The sequence below is a fragment of the Calidris pugnax genome, unplaced genomic scaffold, assembly GCF_001431845.1.
Source record: "Calidris pugnax isolate Ruff unplaced genomic scaffold, ASM143184v1 scaffold174, whole genome shotgun sequence".
NCBI lineage: Eukaryota > Metazoa > Chordata > Aves > Charadriiformes > Scolopacidae > Calidris > Calidris pugnax.
Window position 1 is genome coordinate 380,394 of NW_015090907.1, and position 25,469 is coordinate 405,862.

A 25,469-nucleotide genomic window follows, 5' to 3' on the forward strand; every position below is an offset into this window, starting at 1 on the left:
TTTTTTTTTTTTTTTAACCTTTCCTAAAGAGGCTGGAGGCAATTTCAGACTTGCCTGGTCTACAAAACATTGTTTTGCACGTTGAGGGAAAGGTAGAGACAAAAGTCTTTTTACAGCACTTAGTGCTTCTGTTCAGGGTGGTTTTAACAGGCAATTTTCAGTCCCTGGACCCAGAAAATGCTAGGAATAATGGAAGTGGTCTTTATGTTAAGTTGGAGCAAGGTGTGGGCCGTTTTCAGTAGCCCTTTAAAGAAAGAGTTGCTGGTTGGAGGTTTAGTGATTTGTATGTGGTATTTTGGAAAAGAAATTGTTACTACTCTGGAATACACCAGGAGAGCCCATTGTGAGTCTAAACAGGAGGTTTACTAGATCTAACCGAAGCATCTGGACAAAAACTGGCGTGTCTGTGCTCTCATAAACTTCTCTTTTTTATTTTTCATGCTGATACAACATAGATAGGAGGAGAGATGAACACTGGCTGAAGATCCATTTTGTCAACAGGTGTTTACTTGATGGTTTTAAGTTAATTTTTTAAATGTGTGGGTTTTTTTAAAGTAGCCACTTAATCTAAAGTTCAGATGTGTAGCTATTTGTGATCTTTGACCCAAGAATTTCCTACTTGCATTAAAATAAGGAGGGTTTGTGTGATCTCTTAGCTGTTTAATCAGTTAGAGATTTCCTCTTAGGTGAGGTGTTTTGAAGCATTCTTCCTCTTGAGGCTTTGCAAAGCAGGAGGCTTTTTGGATCAGCAGCTGAGGTACACAAGTAATCTCTGGATCTGAGTTTAAGATCTGTTATTTTAATATCTGTTATTTTAATTTCTTGGAAAAAGGTAACCTGCTTTTAAAGAAAAAAAAAATCTGTTTGGAAGTGTTACTGAAAAACCTTTATCCATTTTTTCTTGCCAAAGACATTTAAAAAAAAGTATCACCAAATAACTGTTTTGAAGCCAAACAAGTTTCTGTTGGGCCCTGTGCTGAGCAGAAGGAATATGGTCTCAGATTTCCTGGGTGACTCTGCACACAAATATATCCCCTTCCTTGCTAGGGAAGTGGGACCAGGCTTTGAAAAATACTTATTTGCCTTGAAATCTTTAATATTTGACCTCCATATCATTTCCTTAATGCCATTCCAACTCAAAGCCCTGATGAGCTCAGTTGTGAAGCACTAAAAGATATTTTAAAGGTGTCTCTGGCCACCAGCGTGAGCTCATTTCTAATTAAACAGAAGTTCACACTTTATTTCATTAGATGTATAGTAATAATTGTACACATAATTGGCGGATTCTTAATTCATTAGCTATTAGAAACAAATTCCATAAATCTGTTAGGATTAGAAAGTGGAGCTTTGTGTCAATGAAGTGGTCTAATTCTCCTGATCTATATTTAAGATATAATTTTTCTTAGGGCTTTGATACAGTAGGATAATTATCCGGTCTGTGGATATGAGGGCAGCAGATACAGTTTCTGTTGAAATGTTGCTGGAAGGTTAGATTATACATAGGATCAGTTTCTTTTTGATTTGGGGTAAGTTCTGTGACTTCCCCGCTGCTTTCAGCAAAAACGGTGACTCTCAATGTCGCCTCTCAATTTACCAGCTCCACCTGCAGGTACCTTTATCAGGCAGATTTTAGTGCCCAATAAACTAATGACTGATTAAAAGGCACGATATTGAATTGCTTCTCATGAATTCTGGGGTGTCCTTTGATGTACTCAGGTGGCCCTAAACGCAGATCACCCAGGCAGTTCTCTGTGAAGTTCAGATGTTTTTGAGCAGTTGGTTGGGAGGGGGCCCATAGGACAAATTCTTTTGGGGTGGATCCTCCTGCTTGTCCTTCTTTCCAAGTCCATGCATGACCAACAGCCATCAAGCTAGGTGTTGTGGTGGACTCATATGGCTTTGTACTCCAGGTCTGCATCCTGAAGTGTGTTCCTCTTTGGAACATTTATAGAGATAAAGGGAAGGAAAATATAAGGAAGTGGCATTGTCTGCAGCAGCCTGGAGACTCAGAGGGGTGCACCAGGCTTCTTGGGTTTTAAATTGACTTTTAAATCTAGGAATGCCTGTTGTATCTCATGCATGGGCAGAAGCCTCCAGGTCTTCATTTTGATAAAGAATTGTTCTTTGTCCTGCTGCAGTGCTATATCCTCAATACAAGTGGAGAGCGGCTTCCCCATCCCAAAACACCTCAGCTCTCCAGCAGAGACACAGCAGTCCAGGGGAAGCAGCAAATGCTAGAGCCAATATTTGGTCTAACTGCATCCCTGTGTAGGAGTCAGGGAGGGGGAATTTTTGATTGAGGCTTTAATCCAACCGGATGTAAAAGAGTGGGAACTCTTCGGTGCAGAGGAGATCCTGTCTGGGGTAGCAAAGATGTGGAAAATCCTGCTCTGGGTTTTCTCTCAATCCCCCAGTGAGTGCTGTGCTGTGGATTCCTGAGGAACAGGTTTATGAGGGGAAAAAACAGACTAGATGGACACACAGCCGATGGGGTCCCTATGTAAATATTTGCATTCACCTACAAGAAGTATCTGTGAATAAGATCACCTGGCCAATCACCTGGAAATTAACCAAAATACATTCTGCTTCTCATTAAATGCTGCTTCGTTTCACTGGCACAAGGTGTATTTTTGTATGTGCATACAAGAGAGTTTTGTAGAGCTTGTGATGACAAGGAAGCAAACACTGTCCAGACTTGATTCTTTTCTTCCTACAAAGCTAACAACATTCCCTCCAAACTCAGTCATGTTTTTTCTTTCTTTCCTGTTAAACAAATGTATATCTTGATTTGAAATTATTTCTGCTTTTTATGATTTGGCTTGGCCTTTACTGGCAGTACAAGAGCCCTGAAACATGACATTTCCCTCTGAACCTCCACACCGTTGATGTGAGGAACACCAGGGTCTTCCAATGGTGATGTGTCTTCACACCCATTGTAGCTGTTTGCAAAGAGCTTTGCAGCTTCTAATTTGGAATCACTAATGTACATAGATGTGTGTGTGTGCACAGACACCTGCAGGATATATATTATCCTTTCAAAGTGAGGTTTGAGGCATGGTTCTGGGGAGGAGGAATGGTATGAGCTGCACCATCTATTGCAGCTGCTCCTGCATTCGTTGGTCGATCTGCTTCCAGCTGCCAACACATGGTGTTGCAGCAGCTCCTCATTGCCCGGAAAAATATTTGTCTTGAGAAAAGTTGTGTTAATTACACTGACTTTTCTACCAATTCCCCTACCACAAGACACAGCAAAGTCTTTATCAAGGAAAGTTTTCAAGATGAGGGTGGCACTGGGGACAGGCAGGTACTCACTTAGTGTGTGTAATATGTATTTCTATTTTTTTTCACCATTTCTGGTATGTGACAAAACATAAACAAATGTCAGTATATGCTCCCAATGAGTCAAGACTGTGTCTGTAAAGAGGAGGTTGCCAGCCTGGTGATAGGATCAGAAGCTCTGTTTTTGCCTGTCGGGAATAATAGGACCATTTTCTTCTCTTTCTGACTTTCTTTTCATTGAGGATAGGAAAAACCCCATTGTCTTTGGTCCTGAATCGGTGGGGGAAGTTTCCTTGTTATTTCCACTGAGATTCCAGGGGTCTTTTTTTCTACTGTCACTTAGAGAGAAATCTTTCAGCATCTTCTCTTTGTGTTTGGTTAAATAAGATGCAGATTGGCACAATACAGCATTGTGTATTGATGCTGTGTCCAGCAAGTAATGTGTTACTTAGGAAGATCTGATTTTTATTTTTTCTCCTCAAAGGCTGCGGAGAGATACAGTAAGTCCCCCATGTACATCCTCCTTTTGCATCATCCTAATTCAGACAATTAATGAGGTATTTGTATTTCTACAGTATCTTCTGTCCTTGCTGGATATTAGAGCACTTAGGAACATTGCATCCCATGCTGAAACACTGTGCATGGAGAGGGCAAGTGGGAGAGAGCATGTAGCAACCTTGCAGGGCATCAAGGAAAGGAAAACCTCCTCTTCAACAGTGTGGGAATTTCAGGCTGTGGTTGCCCAGAAGCACTTAGGGGCTCTTTAGTGGTCGGTCCTCAGATTTCAATCACAAAATTCCAGCAGCGTCCCAGCCTGGGGACACTGATGTAGCTGCTCCCTGCGGGCAGGGCAGCCATTTGCTGGATTTCCCTGCAGATCTTCTCGCAAAATACCAACATCTTCCCCATCCTGGTGGAGCCCATCAGACCTGGTAAGGTCATGACCTGAAGTGATGCAAACTTTTAGCAGCCACAGGGGTTACCCACCTGGTAAGGGGAAGGGTGGCAAAAAATAAAAGCTTCATTTTTGCTGTGTGGAAAAGAAAGGTGCTTTCTTCTGGCTTGAGCCTCTGGGCTAACTGCAGGTGTGCAAACCAAGTATCTCACCCTGGGTAGCATGGAAGTAGCATGATTTATGTGATGGGCACTGGTGAGGCCCTACCTCAAATATGGTGTCCAGTTTTGGGCCCCTCACCACAAAAAAGACATTGAGGTGCTGGAGCCTGTCCAGAGAAGGGACAGGGAGCTGGTGGGGGGTCTGGAGCACAAGTCTTGTGAGGAGAGGCTGAGGGAGCTGGGGGTGTTCAGCCTGGAGAAAAGGAGGCTGAGGGGAGACCTTCTGGCTCTCTCCAACTCCCTGAAAGGAGGGTGTAGAGAGATGGGGGTCGGTCTCTGCTCCCAAGGAACAGGCAATGGGAAAAGAGGAAATGGCCTCAAGTTGCACCAGGGGAGGTTTAGGATGGATATTAGGAAAAAATTATTCAGAAAAAGGGTTGCCAAACATTGGAACAGGCTGCCCAGGGAAGTGGTGGAGTCACCATCCCTGGAGGTATTTAAAAGCTGGGCAGACATGGTGCTGAGAGACATGGGTTAGTGGTGGTTTGGGCAGTGTTAGGTTGATTGTTGGACTTGAGGATCTTAAAGGTCCCTTCCAAATCAGATAATTCTCTGACTCTGGGTGCCATGAGAACTGGACGTTCTCCGGTGGAGCTCCCACCAGAGCTATCAAGATGATAGGAATGCCCTGCAATGCAAAATTCAGATCCTTTGCCTCTGCCAGTCCCTTGTGCTCACAGGGTTATCACTCCATCCCTGTGCTGGTGGCAGAGCACACAGCCTGTCCTGGGGCAGGTTCCCGCTGTTTCCCATCACAAGTATCTTCCTGCAGCTGTGCAGTGGGGCTATGCATTTGCTCTATTTATGGCGGGTTTGGGTTTTTCTGAGGGGGGTGTGTGAGAATTCAAGACAGATAGGGCCATTCCTACATGCCTTGATATAGCAGTTTATTGGGCAAAAGTGACTTCTTTCTGCTCCCTTTGTGCATGATCAGTGATTTCCTCCTTTCTCCTCCCTTCTGCCCCTCCAGTTTCCTGGGACCTGTGTTAGCAAAGCAGGGCTGGAGGATTAATTCAGCACTGAGCATCTCTGCTTTGGTCCTGTGTCAGCACCGTGTTTTCTAAAGCCGGAGCAATGGCAGGGCTGCTTTACCAGCCTCGATAAATCCTCTCTTCTTTGCTTGAGAGGGGGAGAAAAAAAAAAATCAGGATGCTGAGAGGGCAAAGCTTTTCGTGTTTTCTGGGGAAACTTTCTGCTGAGTACATGTGAGTTTTGCCGAGGCTGTGGGTGGACCCTGTGGTGAGCGGGGCAGTCAGTCGTCTCCGCGAGCAGCGCTGGAGGTTGTGGCCTGCGTGCTTTTGGCTTATTTCAGTATTGTACATGTCGAATGTGATCCTCCAGAATTTCCTGGCTGCCTTTCAAACGCCTCTCACCTTTACCAGTGACTGGCATTTAAATTCTGGAAGGATACAGCCCCTTGGCACGTTCCAAGAGTTTGGTAAAACCCTGTGAATTCACTTTGTTTTCTCAGAGAGGGAAATGACAAAACCCCATCAATATTTAATGTTTTTTTTCTTTTAAGGTATAAACCAGAAAACATTAAAAGGAAAAAAAAAAGAGTGACTCTGTGTGGGTTAGCCAAAAGAAAGCATGAACAGCAGAGACAGGCTGTCTGTAATGTATTACAGAAATGAACCTGGCACCCGTTGGTGAATTACAGCAGAGGTCCTCTCCGTGCCATCCAGACAGGATGAGAGATGCTGCATCTGCACAGCCCTGACTCGGGCAGTCGCTGCTCCTGCTCCCAGCTGGGTTCTGGTTTGTTTCCCATGTGCCAGGCAGCCGTGGCTGTCAGAGCACCTTCATCTTATGGCCTTATGGCACCTTATGGCCTCAAGTTACACCAGGGGAGGTTCAGGCTGGATATTAGGAAAAATTTCTTCACCGAAGGGGTTATCAGGCATTGGAATGGGCTGCCCAGGGAGGTGGTTGAGGCACCATCCCTGGAGGTGTTCAAAAGACAGGTTGATGTGGTGCTGGGAGGTCTGGTTTAGTGATGCTGATGCTTTTTGTTTGTTGTGCAGTTGTCTATTTTTGTCAAAGTTAGGTTGACGGTTGGACAAGATGATCTTTAAGGTCCCTTCCAACCTAGAAGATTCTGTGATTCTGTGATCTGCTCACAGCAACCAAGGGGAAGATGCTCCTCTGTGTGCAGGGCCTTGGAAACACGTGTGTGGTGAGGGTGAGGGTGGGTGGAGGTGTCTGGATCACGATGGAGAACATCACGTTGTTTCCAGGTGGTAGATCAGGGTTTTGGTTTAGCCACCTCTGAGCTCACCTTGCAGTGAGGGGACAGTGCATTTACAAGACACTGTTTGCAGCCCAGCTCTACCATCTCACCAACATGTTGCTTAAAGAATACCCAGGTTTTCAGACCAAATACATATCTGAAGGGCAGAAAATTGAAACTCCTATGTGATCTTGCACAAATGTGAATTCATCAGGAAAAAACCTGAGGTCACTGGAGAAAAGGGCAGCAGCCTGGGTGTACGTACAGGGTGGCACTGAGAGGACGGCGAACCCAAACGGAGGAAACCTTAGCAGTTATTGCTGTTTTGTCAATTAAAGCAATGAGTTGCTTGAGTGTTGTGCGTTGTTGCGTGGTTTGATGTGTATGTAGATATACACAAAGGTGCAAATGTGTTTCAGGAGCGGATGCTTCATTGCCCTGTTTCTTTATGACTGTGTGAAGAGATGGAGCCTTGTTGTGGGCTCGGACTGCAATTCTGCACAGGCATAAATTATAATGCAGCCCGCAGCCACCAGCAACCTCTGCTCCCAGTGAGAGAAGCTGTTTGTATAGAGACATCTTCTGTAGCATTTCTTCTTCTTGCTTCTGTATTCAAAGCAAACTGGAAGCTTTTTGTGATGCCATCTTGAAAGACCACTTTGTCATTTTAGTGAGGTTATACAATAATCTTGGAGTCTGTTTTAATTTTATTTTGCTAAAGTTTTATTGCATTTTGCTTAATTGCTTCTGCTTTATTGTTAATGAGACAAAAAGCAGTTTGTGTAATAGCTCACAGAGTAAAATTATCAAGGAGCAGAGATGAAATTTGCATGTTAAAAGTTTCTTTTTATTGTTTTCATTGTCTTCAAATTCCTCATTTGGTTTTGTTCAGTCCTACAAACCTGCTGTCCCCTGCAGGCAGTAGCACTGACCCGTCTGTGCCTGGCAAGGACATGCTGAGGGCAAACTTGTCTGCACTACGGCAGATGGATGAGTTGTCCATGGACCAATGGTGCAAAGCCCCTACTTGCACTCGGTTCAGGCAGCGCCTCGATGCCTGGACATCCCAGCAGGCCTTCTTTTCTGATCCCTTCTGCAATCAGCCACAAACAGCCCTCTCTTTATGAAATACACCAAAATACCTCATTTTCCCTATTGTGGAATGGCTTCAACTCCTGCAGTAACCAACTGCCAGAAAACCAGAGGCTGAGTTAAACAGTAGGCTTAAGAAGTCCATGACACTTGTTGCCTTTTCTTTTTTAAATTTTCTCTTTAGTGAAGCCTGAGGGGAATACTGCTTTCAGGAAGCCCATGAAGTGCAAAATAAACTGGAAAGGAAAGTATATTAATTCAGCTGGTGAGCATCATGCAAGAGGCTCGGATGGACTTGTGTCTGGTGTTACCCCTGCTGTGGATGGCTAAATGGGTTATTACTAGCTCCAAGCTGAAAAAAAGCACAGTTGCAAGCTTTTTGCAGAGCTTTCTGTGTCCTTATGAAGCAAAACCCTATAGGAGTTACATGTTCTGGCCTGGGGTCTAAATCATGGGTGGTAAATTCTGTGTGTATAAAACACTGGAGAATACTCTGCAAGGAATGGGAATTCATCATGTTGTTGTATGCAGCCATGAGTTCCTTGCTGCTGTTGTCTCTTTCCTGTCATTCAGTACCATTTTGCATAGTGATTAACGGACCCTTTAATTTATGTAGCTGCAGGTTGCCTGCTGGGTATCCCCTTACTCCATTAATTGTCCTCCTGAAGTCAGTGAGAGAAGAGGTTCCAAACTGGCCCCTTATGGACATCCCAGTCCAGATGTGTGAGTAGGTGTCAGGACCTGGGACTTGCAGGGCAAAATGAAATGTGAAAAGTGCTGAGATGAGCTTGTTTCCATTTTGGTAATTGGTTTGGGGTCCCTTTTTCCCACTGAGTGCTAAAATCACTGCTGTGTTACTGCGATATTAATTTTGGTTGTCAGAGAGAGACAACGCGCTGCGCCGGCAGCATGGCTGGGTCCTGGCTCTGCTGTGTATTTGCATGGGGCTTGGCAAGATGCAAGCAGTGAGCCCAGACTCCTGCACATGCAAAATGGCAGCTTCGTGACCTCTTTTCTGGCTGATTTGCTACAGTTCTGCAGACCAGCCTGGCTGCAAGGATGCACTGGGTCTGGCTGGAACCCCCTCCTCGCCCCTGTGGCTGCTTAAGGGTCTGTTCACAGTCCTGTGCTATGAAACAGCATTGAGTTCAATATCTGAAAGCTGGCCTTTTTATCTGTTTCTTAACATTTTGGCAGCCTGACCTCCACTGTGGTTCATCTCTTCATTTAACTTCCTGTACTGCACTTCCTTCTGCTCCGTGCCAGCCTTGAGTTTACCAGACAGTGAGGAGAACAGTTGGTTCCTCAAGGGCAGGAGAAGCAGGGTAGTGACTTGCTGCAGATGCAGACCATGCCCTCCAACTGTGGAGCAACAGAGACTAGTCTTATACCAGGAAATAAAAAGAGCCAGGATTGATTTTCTGATCCTGAGGGACAGTCATATGGAAGGACATCGCTCCATGTGTGTTTAGGCTCTGTGTGTGCTCTCTGGAGAAGGGTGAGCTTCATCTTGAAGTAAGTTTCTGCTTCTCACACGGCAAAATAATCTGGGACCCTCCCTAGAGTTGCCTGGGTTTTGCACGATATCTCCACTCTCCACTGGTTGCTTGGCTTTTGCACAAGGTAAACAGAGAAGTGAGCAGCCAGTGTGCAACCACTTTGGTGCTCGGCCAGATGGTCCAGAGGTGGATGTGTCCATCCATGGAAGAAAGAGAAGGCAACCTCTGGGGTGAGGTTCATCAATAAGTCAGAGGAGGGTCAGGGGAAAAATCATTTTCAGCTGATCTCTACAAAGCTCGCTGGCCATGAGACCCAGGACTGTGGTATTGACTGAAACCTCATTTCCCACTGATTCACCCTGCAATTATGAGATTGAGCAGAAATCATAAACTCCATCTGAACTGTAGTTGTCCCCTTTCTCTCTTTTTTTTTTTTTTTTTTTTTTTTTCCCCCTCCTCCGGTTTGAAACTATGTAGAAACATTTTGGAAGGTTTCTCAATACATGAGTTTAACCATAAGTCTCAGCAGGGGGAACGTATTATTGGGGAAAGGCAATTACTGCTTTAGCTGTATGCAAGACACATTACCTTGGAAAGAATCACCAGCTCGCCAATAGCTGACTTCCCGTTCTTGGTTTGGCAGGTCTGGAGTGTTCAATTCAGATGAATTTTGAAAGAATCATTACACAGCAGTAGTTTCAAAATATTAGTTTACTAATGACTTTCTTGCAGCAATGAGCATGTGAGAAGTGAAAGCAGCAGAGATTTTTACAATCCTCTGGAGGGGACGTGACAGTGATGCACATAATCCCACTTCACAGTCGCAAGCACTGAATGGTTCTTGAGGGCCGTCTTAACATTGTGAGAGAACTTGGTTTCCTTGAGTTTGTTTGCAGGAAAACAGGATTATTTTCATTACGAATGTGAAAAAAAATCCAACAAGTCCTCTGGAATATGAGTGGTATATTGGCATGCCCTTCCTGTCTGCAGGAGCCTGAATTTAAATCCCAGTTTTGCTTTATGATGGAAATGACATTACTGAAATCTCCTGCTCCCAAGCACAGGAACAGCGCTCGCATTGCCTGCGGGGGGATGGAGCTGGTCTGGGCGGGATGCACGAGGCTGTGTGTGCGGGAGCCAGATCTGCCTTAAAATTCTCCCAAAGGTTTGAACTGGATGGGGCAGAGCTGAGTATACTCTAAGGTAGGATGAAACTGCTGTGTCTTTTGTGTTTTATGAGTGTGACCCGGAGGAAAGGAGCTCCCTGTGCTGTTTACCATGTCTGGGTTTGGGCTGTGGAGACCCTTCCTCTGTCTCTGCCTTTCTGGCAGTGATGCTCACCAGGCTGCACAGGGCTTCTTGTTTCTTTTTTTTCCCCTTCTCGTTTCAATGGTGATATTTCTGGGAATATTTAGCTCTGAAATATGCAGATTTTGCAATAATTACTCTTGTTCTGACTCAAATGCTTTTCTGGAAAAAAAACTGGTTTAAGTTATGAAAATAGATTAACCCTTTGCACATGCCTTGCTGACAAAATGCAGAGTTGCTTTTATTTGTTACCTTTCCTTGTGGTGCAGGTCCTGGTGCCCTTTGCTGCCTGGAAAGGTGACAAGGGAAGTTACTGAAACTGTGTGGGGTGTAAGGAAAATGTAATAAGCACAGCATTAGATCCTAGACTTTTTAATGAGCAGAGAAAGTCTCCTGGATGTCTTCCCGGCTGTTTCTCGTTATACGGATCCCTGTTTATCTCTGTGGGTCTCTCCTTTCCCGTAGTATCCGAGGGCCTAATAGACATTAATGGATGACTCACAACACATCTGTGAAACAAGGAAGTATCCCCGTTTTAGAAACGGGGACTAACACGGGCCGTAGATGATATGACTTGCACAGTTTCACACAGGAAATGTGTAACCGAAGTGGGAATTAAACCCCAGTCACTTGAGTTTAGCACTGGATTGCCTTCTCCCCTCAGCAAGTCTGCAGCAACCAGGCAGATGCTGTATGTGTAAAATGAGTTTAAGAATCAAAAGAGTGAATCATGTTGATAGATGCCTTATTGGAGCTTTAAAAAACGCTTATTGGAGATTCCTAAAAAAAAAAAAAATTAAAAAAGAAAGAACAATAATCCTTAAAAAAAAAAGTTATTTATTTAGTTATTTATTTTCTAACAATCAGACATGTGGAGCAAGCAGCTTCCCCCTGTGCCACCCGCCCTGCTAACCTGTGTCGTGCTGGGTGCTTCCTGGGACAGAAATCTCACATGCCATCCTCACCGACAGCAGCCCCTTCCTGCCTGTCCCCTGTCCCCCCATGGCTCCCATCCCTGCCCCACTTCTCCCTCGCCCCACTCTGCCAGGGGACCAGGACACGTGTGGGGTGGGACGCTGGCTGGAAGCAGAGGTAGAGGAGAGGGGGCCATGGATGGAGACGAATATTCACCTTTCATGTGGATACACTCATTTTATCTTTGAGCTGGAGGAGCACCGAGTGAGTGCTCTTTTGTCAATCCCAAATGTCACTCTGAGCAAATGATGTGCTTTTTCCTTCTATCACTACCTTTCCAATCAGCTGTACCCCCTTAGAGAGGCTGCACGGGGGGAAGGTGAGCTGGGGGACACTGTGGAGGTCCCCTTGCCCCTGCACATGGGGCTGTGCTTGCTCTACCTTGACCCTGCTTGGAAGAACTTCAACTCTGGTTAGAGCAGAGTTCTTCTTTCTCCAGCCAAAGCAGATGTTGAAGAGGAGAGAGGAGCATGGATTAATCATGGCCTTTTGGGGGATAGGGGAGGAGGATTCAAGGCCCCTACAACTTCTTACCCCCTCCAGTCTAGAAACTGCTCTCGTAATTGGCATGATGCCATTGCTGGCAGTGGTTTGGGGAATTTCTTACCTGCTGCATCAGGCGGTGGCCTGAGGACTGGCTGTCCATGCAGACATCGTGGATATAATGATGCTGTATGGCCTAGAAATGGGCAAGGGGACATCAGGAGCTTTTGCAGAACCATCAGCATTAACTGCTGCGGTGTGTCTCTTCCCACAGCACTGGGCTGAAAGTGGGAACAGGACCTAGGGCATGCTCCTCTCTCCATCGTCACACACTGCTGCAGGTTGAAGGTCCCATTTGTTTCACCTCTCTTTGATTCGTGACCTCTGGGCTCCTGGCTGCAGGGTGGACCAGCCCGATCTGGAAAAACAAAATACACTGTGCTGGTGATTCACTGGGACAGTAACTTGAGACACAGGACATGGGATCCACCTTCCTAAGGGACAGGAGAGTCAAGTCTTGTATTTTATCACTCTGGCTGAAAGCTTCATGGCGGTGTAGGGGGCACCTCTTGTGGATGCTGTGTCCATACCACAGAATGGAGGCACCAGTTGATTTCAGATACCAACAGCATTTAAGTGGTTTGAGTTGTCAGAGACTTGGCTGGATTCTAGGAGGCATGGCCCCAAGGGAAGTGGAATTTCAGCCTTCTCCCAGCCAACCAAGTGCTCCTTGTGCCAGGGTTTGTGGTGGCTGCAGGGTTCAAACAGAGTTTATGACACTTCCCCAAACTTGTTTCCACTTTGAGCTTGGGATTTAGGAGGAGAAAAGGCTGCATTCAGGCACCACAGTGGATGAAGCCATCCATCCACTGCTTCATTTTTCCTAACCTTACAGTTTCTAAGAGTCTGGGTAGGAAAACTGGAATGAAAAGCCAAATGGTGAAAAAAATGACTTTTTTTCTCATGGTTGTGGTTGAACATGATCTTTAGGTAAGAGGAGGCTGCTTGACTTTAGTTTCCAAACTCATTCTTTCTCAGATGTTTGTATGTCCCTGTCTGTCTGGGCAGAATTGGTGTCTGTGTCCAGAGGTGCATGTGTCCATCGAGATGTCCCAGCATGTGCCCAGGGGTTCTGCTCTCAGGAGAAGAGGGCTGGTGAGGTGAATTCCTGCTGCAACCCTGTCTTTACACAGCTGGTATCAGCACAAGGAGGTGGCAATGGGGCTTGCAGCACTGCGGAGCGGGGAGGAATAGGATGGGGAGGTATAGATACAAATAGCATGGTCAGGTCTGTGGTAGCAGGAGGTCAGACAGATAAGGAGTTGGACACTATGATAAAGTCAAGGTGGCAGCAATCTGGGGTTGAAGGCAGGTTGAAAAAAGTGGCAGGAGTGAAGCTCAAAACTTTGGAATATTTAGGTACGTGATTCTGAAAGGCAGAGACTGTCCTGCCAGTTGTGGAAGGAGATGCTGTCTCTGAACATGAAGACCTTTGAAGCTTTCATAAATCTGTCACTGAATCTGAGAGACCTTAAACTGGTTTCTCAAAATACGAACCAGGGTTCGTATGCGGTCAGAATCGTGTTCTGGAGGTGCTTTCGTAAGCGATGTATGCTGCCACCCTTTGTTCTGCAGTTCAGAAATGCTGTGACCATGTAGGAAAGGAGAGAGGGGGTTAGTCCCCCTAGAATCATGGTGTTATTCTGTGAGCTGAGCTCTGGTGGCAGGTTCAAACCCCTTGGCTGCAGGGAGGGTTGCATGGGGATCACCAAACACAGGATTTGGTGATGGGGACGTTGAGTTGGAGGAACAGTATGTTCTCATTCTCCTATGGAATTGCAGTGCTTGTGCCTGTGAAGGAAATGCCCTTTTCTTTGCATATAAAGTATACACAGAGCACAGGCCTCACCCTGGGTCGTTTTTCAAAGTAGAGCTTCTCTTGGGATGTTCCTTTCCTTTATCTAAGCCTGACCCATGTGTAGATCAATGCATTTATGTTTGGAGTGTGCTGGAAGGTAAGTATGGAGGAACTAAATGCTTTAATTAAAACTAATAGTGCTCTAAATATAAAACTCAAACAAAGTATGAGCTTTGGAGGAAGAGCTGCAGCACCTGCATGCTGATGTGAATTCTCAGTGCCTGAGCAGACCTGAACTCCATGCCAGGGTGTGGAGCTTCTGTCTCATCTGCATCTGCCCGTGGCTGGCACTGGCCAGGCTGGTGTTTCCCTTGCAGCCTGGTCCAGGGGGAGGAATCCACCGTGGTGATGCATTTTCTGCGAGTGGGCAGGGTTACCATCAGGGTAAACGTGCTGAAGGAGGTGAACACAGTCACCAAAGGCTTCTCCAGCTGTTGGGACTGAGTTTGTGTACTGTTTCGGTTACCAAGCAATCCTCTCCATCAGGGCACCTGATGTAAGTTCTGTGTGCTCGCTGCTGAGGTGGCATTTTAACATACGTGCATTGTGATTCCAACAGGGCTGTTTCTTTTGCAGACTGAGTTGAATCGTGGGCAAACAAAAGAGAGACATCTTCAAAATTACAGACTACCAAGTCCACTGTAAGTAACCTCATTTTTTCCCCTGGTGACTTATCCCGGGTGTGTGCGCTGCCCTTTGCAGTGGGCTCAACCTGGGAACAGGACTTGCTTTGCTCTTTGTCTAGTTTACTTTGCTTTTTCTTCAATATATTTGAGAAACTTTTGCTTGGCAAGTCCCCCCGGTGCTGCAGCAGGGTTTTATGTTACTGACTCCAGTTACAAGAGGTAATGACAGGAGATCTACTATTGCTGCCCGCTGTTTGCATTGTTAATCCCTCTTAGTCATAAATCACCTCGAACATCTGAGGTGGCATCTGCCCTTTCATTCAAAGCTACAGCTGGGATCTGGTTGCAAAGACCATGATCTTGGATAGCAGAACGCCCTGCCGCCCATCACCTTAACCGCTTTGATAAAGTGGAGACTTGCAGATTTTTTATGAGAACTGAGGAACATCGTGACCTACTGAAAAAAAGGGATCTGGTTTCCTACAGATGTGTCTCTCCATATTGATTCATCCATAGTTTAAAAAGAAGTAAACATTGAATGAAGCTTTTTCCACAGACAGGACATTTTAGTGGCTGCCAATAAGGAGGAGCTGTACCTTTCCCTTTGTGGAATAGAAACAGGGGCTTGTGCTTTGCCTCATTCCTTCACTATCATAAAAATTTGTGAAATTTTAATATGTGTTTATGAGTTATGTCAGTCATTGGTTACATTAGTTTAAAATTGGCCAAATGGCTTAAATGTTGTCATGAGGAATCAACAGGCACATTTTCCAGCAGCACACCATTCTCCCGTAACCCTGCTATCCTTTAAAACAGCCTAAAATTTGGTATATGGAAGAAAATGCAATTAAGGTTTGAAAACCATAGAAAAAGTGGAGTTGTAATAGCTTCCCACTGATCACACTGGATTTTGATCTTGCTGGGACAGGACCAAAGAGCCGAGAAAATCCTTCCATCTGCTTGCGTATTGCAAACAGCAGTTTTGCCACCAGCAGGGTTTTAAGGAACCACTGTAATGAGAGGTTTCAGAGTCCTGGAAACAAAAGGAAAGGGACAGAAAGCCAAGCACTGCAGTTTTTCACATGTCACTTCAAAGGAATGAATTCTGGAAGGCAACAGATGTAAGGAAAGTCCTGATGCCTTCCAGTGCCTTGTCAGTGAAGCACCCACCTGGAGCTGGAGTGCCAGGTGCAGCCTCCAGCATTTCTCCTCACTTGGGGGGTGTCTCAGTCCCAAATCCAATGGTAAAGAGCTTTTTTGGGTGTATAGCTGCATGTATGTGGTGATCATCCCAGGCACAGAGGGACCGGCTCAAGGCTTGACACAGGTTTACTCTTCCCCAAACCCTTAAGGAGGGCCGAGATGAGGTTTAGGATTGGAAGAGACTCTGTGTGGGCCTCTGTACAGGAATTCATCTCAGCCATAAAAAGGTAATTCAAAATACCAACAATTGTGACTGTCTAAAAGGTTCTAAGCATTTTTACCTCAGGCTTTAGGGTAAAATTCTGGTCCCATTAAAATCAGAAAGAATTTTCTTATTGATTTCTTTCATCAGGGCGTCAGTCTTTGTTTCTGTCACTGAGAACGAAACAGGCATTTTTGTTCATGTTCGCTCCATTGCATTTCAAGTAAAACCCTAAGAAATTATGTTTGAATAGAAATAATAGCTGGAATCCCCAGTTTTAGTGCCTGTACTTTGGATTTGGCCACAGACATGCAATGCTAGCAGCTGGAAACCATGTGCCATTAAATCCATGTGACTTTTTTTTCTTAAGGATTTGCTGATGCTGTGCCAACGCCATGCATTGCCTTAGCTGTGCATTAGCTGCTGTCGTGCTGTCCCACGGGGAGCACGGGGCAGAATACACGCTAAATGAAAGTGATAAGCAAAAATAGTAGAGGCATAACACATGACAGAGAGAAGAAACTATGGAGGTCATCAGGAGGTGGAGCTGAAAGTAAAAGGTGTGCCTTTTCTGAGAAAGAAACACGAGAACTGGGAAAGTGTAATGAATATTAAGAGGCTAAAGCCAGAAGATAGATTTGGACCAAGGTTAAGAGAATAGAAACTTGAAGGAAAATGAGAAAGGGGGAAGAAAAAAAAAAGAGAGTAGATTTTCCTACCCGTGTTAACCCATTTGGATTTCCAGAAGGAGCCAGTAGGAAGCTGTCTGTGGGCAGAGGAGCTCTGTGGGACTGACCCCTGCCAGCCCCTCTCCTCTGCCAGCTGGAGGGATGCATCAGGTCGAAGAGAGAACAACAGAAATAAGTTCTCTTATCTGTTTCAATGGAACAAGATGCTCCTCAGCTGCTCTAGGTTGTATCTGAGCTGGGCAGAGCAATGTTAGGCATCTGCAACCAGATCTTGGGGACCCCTCATTCCACTCCTCTGCCATGCCTCCAAATTCACAGGGGAGAAACACTCCTACAATTTTTAGCTGGGTGGACATTTTTTTTTTTTCTGCCACTTTATTTTGCACTGTTGAAATTTCCTTGGAGAGGTATCAACCTGGAGTAACTGCATCCAGCCAGGAGAATTATCTTTTGCCATTAACATTCCAGGGGCCATTTCCAGTAATGGAAAAAAATTGTAGAAAGTATCCTGAATTGCCCCAGAATGGCTGCACTCGCTGCTGTAAGCAGCAGGTGTGCTTGTTTGTTGACCAATTCTTAAATGTTAACTTCTGTGCAGAGCTCCCAGCAAAAGCAGCTGGGCCCCATGTGTTCACCAGAGGAGGCTGAGGATGGCCTGTACATTTGTGATGATACTGAATCATCTCAGGAAGCTTCCTCACAACCATAAGTATTATACACTTAGGAGTGGATATGGAGGCTATAGGAGAAAATACAGTTTTAAAATGTCTTTCAGGCATTCTTGAGTTGGCAGTTCTCAAATGTGAGCGCTTGAGCTTGTGGGAGGCAGCGTAGACTTTGCGCTTCCTGAAAAAGTCTCTGCTTAAATCCGTTTCTACCAAGTTAATGTGCTCTGTGTGTCACGAGTGGGGCAAAGAACAGCATCTTGGGCAAAATTCAACATGATAAATCAGCTCCGCAACTATCTTTGGTCTTCAGAAAGTTCTGTGTTGTAAATACAGTGCTCTAAGTCCAGACCACGGTCAGTGTTAGTCAGCATCAAGGAGCCAGCACTCTCTAAAAAGGAGTTTCAAAATGTAATTAATTACTACTCATAGCAATGAGCCCAGAAACATGAGACACCTTTCTTAGCAAGCTGGGGCAAGCGCAGGTGCATTGCAGATCCTGGGAAGATGTGAAGCTCCTGCTGGTGTGGAGCAGAACCTGCATTTGGGGAAAGGAAAATGAAGTTTAAGGCTAGGACTGATTTTCTGTACATTTACCTAAGATGTGGGTGTCACAGCTGGCCAAGTCAGCCATTAATCCAGACAATAAGAGAAGATATCTCATGGCAATCAATCTCATGTTTGGTCCCTCATTGACACATGCCTCTCTCAGTGATAGTATGGGGAGGTGTGTCTAAGGACTTGAACCCTGATTTTTTTTTGGCCATGTAAGCTTAGATTAAATCAATCCTGTCCAAAAAATAGCCAGCTTTTAACCACTTTTCTAAAGAGTTGTAAAGTATCTTAGAATGTTATCATATCTTCAGACTCTGCTTGAATGTGGAACATCCACAGGGTTGTAGTGATGAAGAAGGAGTGGGTAATACTTGAAGGACTCCATGTTGAGCACAAACAGCCTCTTCTGCTGGCTCTTCACTGTTGCTCCTCATGATGAAGTTGGGCCATTATGCTGCTAAAATCTCAGTCCCCTGTGTTTCCCTGTTTTGCTGGGTTTAGATTTCAGCCCCAGCCATGCGCCCTCCCCCTGCACGGGGCAGGACCAAAGCAGCAGAGCTCTGAGCAATTTCTCATATGAAACCAAGGCAACTCTGTCATATCAAGGCACGTCACCCTGAGGCAGGTAATAGCTTCATAAAGAAGGAAGATACTTCTTTTCTCATTGAAAATGACATGTATCAATTTGCTTCACTTAAAAAGCACCATCCTGATTTTCCTTAGGACTGCTCCACCCATTTTTGATTCCATATTCCATCTCTTGGTGATGCTGTTTTATTTCAGGGGAATCAGAGTATTTCCTCCCCGAGTGTCGCATCAATAGCTGTATTTACTGACAAGGGTGTTAGGTTTAATAGTGCCTCCCAATCAGATTCATTGTAAGAAGGGTTTCCCTTTGCAGACAGCCAATTTCGATATCCTGCCTGTATGAAATATGGGCTTGCTATAAAAGTCGGATTTGCACCATTGTTTGATAGCAAAAGGCAGGAAATTAAAGAGGCAACATTTCAGTAAAAGAGTGTGTGTGCTTTCTCTTTACCTGCTATTGTTGTAAATGACACTGAAGGTTATTGCAAACTTAAGAGCGGATTTTATGCAGAAAAGATTTGCTTTTTATTTGTCAGTGACTGTATCTGCTACATTAGGTGGTGCTTTGTATTTCATCAGCTTTACTGTAGAGTCTGTTTGGAAGGGAAATATAATTATAAAAATTGTAAAACCATAAATATTTGCAGGAGATTAGAAAGAATCCAAGTTTGAAACCATTATAATACATTTTTTAAAACTGTGTTTCAAGTTGCTTACTGTCTTTGCTTACTGCTACAGAGCCAGGTTCTGTATGCGTTAAACTGAGCATGAGTCCAAGGTCTGACTTAATGCAATTCATGTTTAGATTACCATAAAAAATAATGTCTCCTGAATTGTAGGCATTCAATCAGTTATTCTGAATTTCTTTTTGTGCAAAATTTTTACTGTAATCCTCTATAAAAGTAGCAGCATTTAATTACTTAAATACAAATATTGAAGTAATTTTTTCTGTTTGTTTTCTTTTGGATATAATTACAGAAATGTGGGAAATATTTTTCCAAGGCTTTTGAACTCAAAAGTGGAACAGAAGGAAGACACGGGGGACACACACCGTTCAGTGTTATTTTCCTTGCACAGGAAAAAAAGATCATTATGAGATGAGCACTAAAGTCTCAAGTTTTCAAAGGTTTGCATAACAAACAAGAGACACACTGTGGGTTGCATCTTGACTTTGAAGGCTTGCCACTGTCAACTGAAATAAAATGGCAAGGTTTAAAGCCTTAACCAAGTTCACAAGGAAAATATTTGGACTAAAAGTTTTGGAAAGTTTTCTCTCTTTGAAGTAGTTTGTCATGTGTTACCAATGTGAACTTTATTGACCTTGAAACATTTTTTTTTTTGAATCAAATAGCAACTAGTGACACTTTAGTAAAATCTTAAATCAACAACCATCTCCTGGCGGCTCCAGCTTCGTAGCAAATGCAGGCAAAACAGGGAATCTACAGAAGAGACCTTTATTATTCGTAAATGAAGCCTGCCAAAACCTTCCCGAAATAGCATTCAAAGACCCTTTTAAGGTCATGGATCCTGAACAAAGCCAGAAGAGCACAAAAAAGGCTGAGGAAAGTCCAAGAAAGAGGCTTCCCAGAGGAGAGGCTTTCCAAGCCAGTATTTCGTCTGCAGCTACATACCAGGGCAGCTCTGCTTCTTCACAAGGAACCCCTCTCCGAGATATCATATCACAGCAGCACTTTTCCGGTTCTTTGCCGATTCCAAGAGAAGAGTCTCAGGAGAAGACTGGACATCAGAAGCAACCTAAGCCTTCCTCTTTTGAACATCCTCCCCACGTTTCGCAGCTTCAGCAGCACGCACTGTCACCAGCATTTATGTCTCCTGGGAAACCAGAGCATGTCCTCGAAGGTCCCACATGGCAGCTAGTTGATCCAGTAAGACCAGGTCCCTCTGGCTCCTTTTCATCACCCGGGCTTCACTCTCACCACGGCCAGCTTTTACCTTCCCACTCACCAATCATTCCTGGAGAGGACATGCCGACTGTTCAAAAGGTCTATATCCCTCGCCCTTCGCAGGTTTCCTTAAAACAAGCTGAGGAAGTGCACAAGAAGGAAAAGAAACCTCAGAAACCAGGCAAATATATTTGCCAGTACTGCAGCAGGCCTTGTGCAAAGCCAAGTGTGCTCCAAAAACATATCAGGTCACACACGGGTGAGAGGCCATACCCTTGCATTCCATGTGGCTTTTCTTTTAAGACGAAGAGCAATTTGTATAAACATAGGAAATCTCATGCTCATCGAATAAAAGCTGGGCTGGCCTCAGGGATTGGAGCGGAGATGTATCCATCGAGCTTGGAAATGGAAAGGATTGGTGGGGAGGACTTCGAAGAGCCAACAGAAGGAGAAAGCACAGATTCAGAGGAGGAAACGGGCGCGATGTCGGGCCATTCGGTAGAGCTCTCACCCAGGCAGAAGCACACCCTGTTGTCCAGTAGTGTGCTGAGTGGAGGGAGCCAAGGTTCCAGCCACGACAGATGTTCATTGTCTCATTCCAGTATGTCCCAGTCTCTTGAGGACAGCACCCAGTTTGCAGAGCCATCATCAGACCATGCTCTGAGCCATAAATCTGAAGATACCCATACTATAAAGCAGAAGCTTGCACTGCGCTTAAGCGAACGGAAAAAGGTGATAGATGAACAAGCTTTCCTGAGTCCCGGGAGCAAAGGGAGTACCGAGTCAGGCTACTTCTCGAGATCAGAAAGTGCAGAGCAGCAGATCAGCCCCCCAAATACCAATGCAAAATCTTATGCAGAAATTATTTTTGGGAAATGTGGTCGGATTGGGCAAAGGACTGCAGCATTAGGTGCAAACACAACCCAGGGGTTTCCGCACCTGTCTACTGAAGAGAAACCAAGTATGGTACCGTTATCTGTGCCTAGAACACAGGTTATTGAACACATCACTAAGCTAATTACAATTAATGAAGCTGTTGTAGATACCAGTGAAATAGATAGTGTTAAGCCTAGAAGAAGCTCTTTATCTAGACGTAGCAGCATTGAATCTCCAAAGTCTGGTGTATATAGAGAACCGTTTCAGTTTGATATCAAGTCTGGTTCCAGTAGCCAGTTGGATGCATCGAAAGTGTTGACATCCCACAGTGAAAAAATTAAGCCCGAACAATCATTGTTGTCACTTCAGCAATCCCACAGTGCCACAGAGACAGTGCCTCTCCTAAGAAGCCACTCAATGCCTTCTGCTGCATGCACTATAAGCTCCCCACACACCTTTAGAGGTAGCTATTCATTTGATGATCACATCATGGAGCCTGAAGTCTTAAGCCGCAGTCAAGCATTTTCTTCCCATCCTCGAATGCTAAAACGACAACCAGCTATTGAGCTACCTTTGGGAACAGAATATGTCTCAGAGGAGATTAGCTCTGCGAACAAAGAAACTGTTTCCAAACCTCCTGAGGAGCCTGAAACCAAGGAAAGCGAACTTACCAAAAAGTCACGGAAGGGTCCGAAAGTTAAAGGGTTCATGTATGAGTGTAACATATGTGGTGCTCGGTATAAGAAAAGGGACAATTATGAAGCCCATAAGAAATACTACTGTTCAGAACTGCAACTTTCAAAGCCTCGTTCTTCCACTTCCCATCATACCTCTTCAGAGACTGAGAAAGGCATTGCGGATCCTGACACGTGGCCCCAGGTGATGCATTACAAACTGGGGAGCAGTTTGGAGCTCACTCCACTCCGAAAAAGAAGAAAGGAAAAGAGTCTCGGTGATGATGAAGAGCCTCCAGCTTTCGAGTTGTCTGACACTTCCTCTTCCAGTACGGGGCTGGGGACTCAGTTTGCCAACCCGGCGTCATCTGACGTTGCTTTAAACCTGACCCGTGAATCCATCAAGTCACCAGCAGATCCGGGTAAATCTGCACCTTCTGATGTCAGTGCCAGTTTTCATTCCAGGAACACCAAACTGGCTCCGGGTGCGGAGGGCAAAGAGAAAAGGACAACCTCCAAGGAGATCTCTGTCATTCAGCATACGAGCTCCTTTGAGAAGTCTGACTCTGTTGAGCAGGCAAGCGGCTTGGAAGGAGAAGAGAAGCCCTTGACACAGTACTCTTCTCAGCCCACACCGCAGCACAGCCGACCCCCTCACTCCCTGCAGCCCAAGCTGGTGCGCCAGCCCAACATCCAGGTCCCGGAGATTCTGGTCACAGAAGAGCCTGACAGACCCGAAATGGAGCCAGAGCCTCCTCCGAAAGAGCCAGAGAAAACAGAGGAATTTCAGTGGCCACAGAGGAGCCAGACCCTTTCTCAGCTCCCCGCAGAGAAACTCCCACCGAAAAAGAAGAGGCTGCGGCTGGCAGAAATGGCTCAGTCCTCTGGAGAGTCCAGTTTTGAATCAGTCTCTCTCACCCGAAGCCCAAGTCAGGAAAGCAGCATATCCCACAGCTCCAGCCACTCCGTGTCATTTGATCGTGAAGATCACGGCAAGTCGGAGTCGACCAGTCAACCCTCTGAATCCCAGCCAAAGCCTCCTGGCGTTGGCTCGCATATGTTGATGGTACCAAGCCACCATCATCATTCCAGAGAAATGCGGAGATCCGCTTCTGAGCAGACACCAAATGTGTCCCATCCTTCCCAGATGTCAGAGACCCGCAGTAAATCATTTGACTATGGGAGCCTGTCATCCACTCCTGCCTCAACCTCTGTGTCCTCAACCTCCTCAGCTCCACAGGAGAGAAGGAAATGCTTTCTGGTTAGGCAAGCATCCCTCACCAGACACCCTGAGCATGAGCCGGACTCGGCTCCAACTGGCCGGCCAGAGACAGAAGATCCAATTCCTTTGTCAAGTAAATCTCCTTCAACAAGTTTGCCCCATCAGCCAACATCTTCCTCCCCTTTGCCCTCTCATGGTACTTACCCGAGTGAAAAGAGTCAACCAAAAGACAGTCCTCAGCCAGCCTATACCCAGCCGTACACAGAAGCTCTGCAGGTGTTTCATCCCGTTCCACAGCTCACACTGCATGAAAAGCAGTTCATGTCCCCACAGGTTTCTATCTTTCCCTACCAGCATCTCCTGCCGCAGCCAGGGCAGTCTGGAGAGCTCTTCGCCGCACAAACTATGTCTGACATCCTCTCTGCTCAGTTCACCATGCCTCAGATTCCTCCCTCCATATTTCAGACCCCACCACTGCCCCTGCCGCAAACGCTCATCCACCCAGGCCCGCTTCATATCGCTCCTCCCTTAATGTCTCACCCTGCCGAGGTGCCCTTCAGGCAGCATCCTTCATTCCTGCCCGTGCATTACCCTGTATCCTCACCAATCCCTTCAGCCTTTTTTCTGCCTCTTCAGTCTCAATTTGCTCTCCAGTTGCCAGGTGAAGCTGGTGGACATTTACCGCAGATCAAATCCAGTTTATTCCCAGCAGCAGGAACCTCCAGTCTTTCCCCGTGCACAGAATATGGCTCAGACAGTCGGTTGCATCCTCTGACCTGCACAGCAAGTCCTCCGGTGTCTGTATCCACATCTCAGCTCATTGTTCCTACGCGGTCGGACCCAATGGTGTCGCTGGTGGTCCCCGTTCGCATACAGACAAATATGCCGTCCTACGGGAGCGCAATGTACACAACACTTTCCCAGATCCTGGTCACTCAGTCCCAGTGCAGTTCCTCTTCTATTGTCCTCCCCAAATTTGATGATCGCCAACCCAAGGGTACCCTGGTCTGTAGCGCTGATGTTCATGGACTAGGTTTCGATCTGGCACAGATGATCACAGAGGATCAAAGAAGCTTTTTCCAGAGCCCGTATCTGAGAGTGCCCTTGCCTTTACCAGAACGAAAAGGCTATATGCCACTCACCTCTCCATCAGACAGCGTCCTTGGACTGGAAGGAGGCCCATCAACAGTTGGTGGAAGTAAAAGGATGCTCTCTCCAGCTGGTAGTTTGGAGCTGACAATGGAAACTCAACAGCAGAAGAGAGTGAAAGAGGAGGAAGTGTCTGAAGCAGAAGAGAAGTTGGAAGTGGTGAAGCCACCCAATGCAATAGAGGAAGGGAAAAATCAGGATAAATCTCACTTTCTTGCAGAAAGCCAAGGCAGGGTCGAGGTTGAGACACCAGCTAGTTTGTCCTTAGAGCAGTCAGAGCCAAAGGAAGTCCCAAGTACTTTGCAGCAAGCTGTGTCCCATTCAGGTTCTCCAAGTTTTGAGGCACTGGAAGAGTATAAGCAGCCAGCTGGCAAGCAGTTCCTCAGCAAGGCACCTTTGCAACCCGTGAAGAAAGAAGACTCCAAAGAATTGGTGGAGCAGTCTCCACCAAACCCTCCCAGCCCTACACCTCTGTCTGAGGTCGCTCATAGTGCAATGAAGTCTCGAGAAGGTACAGATACGAAGAAGGTACTTCAGTTCCCCAGTCTCCACACAACCACTAATGTCAGTTGGTGCTATTTAAACTACATAAAACCAAATCATATCCAGCAAGTTGATCGACGCTCTTCAGTGTACGCCAGCTGGTGTATCAGCTTGTATAACCCCAACCTTCCAGGTATATCCACTAAAGCAGCCCTCTCCCTCCTGAGGTCCAAGCAGAAGGTGAGCAAGGAAACCTACACCATGGCTACTGCTCCACGTCCAGAGGCAGGCAGGCTTGTTCCGTCCAGCTCCAGGAAGCCAAAAATGACAGAGGTAATGCAATCCTATATATTTCTCCTCATCCATTTGGATACATGGGAAGAGGGGGACGAGGGACGGGGAATTGCTATTCTTAGTTTAATAGGAGTTTATTCATCCCTCTCTCAGTTTGGTAAGCGCTTGTTCTCAGTCAAACTTTTAGAATGAAGAAGCTCAAACTCACAGTAATAAAAAAATAAATATAAAAAAAGAAAGGCAAGCCTGCTTCAAGGCAATGTGCCATATTTCTGTTCTCTGGTTTCTACTTGCTTTGTAATCAAAAGAGCATGTAGGAATCACCGCTGCACCATGAACTGCCACTGCTCAAGCACAAAGGATTAGACTGATTTGCATTTGTCTTGGTATTTCAAATAGCTTTACAATTTTTTTCCCCTTTTTTTTTTTTTTTTTTTAT

General features: G+C 45.6%; 1 protein-coding gene across 1 annotated transcript in view; it reads left to right on the forward strand.

The window, feature by feature from the left end:
- The window catches only part of HIVEP3 (human immunodeficiency virus type I enhancer binding protein 3), a 291,528-nt gene that overhangs the window by 198,524 nt on the left and 67,535 nt on the right, over positions 1–25,469 (forward strand). The window contains exons 6-7 of the mRNA XM_014949186.1: positions 14,477–14,541; positions 19,407–25,069. Of these exons, the coding sequence (XP_014804672.1) occupies positions 19,949–25,069 (5,121 nt within the window). The 5' untranslated portion in view covers positions 14,477–14,541; positions 19,407–19,948. The remainder of the gene's footprint in view (positions 1–14,476; positions 14,542–19,406; positions 25,070–25,469) is intronic.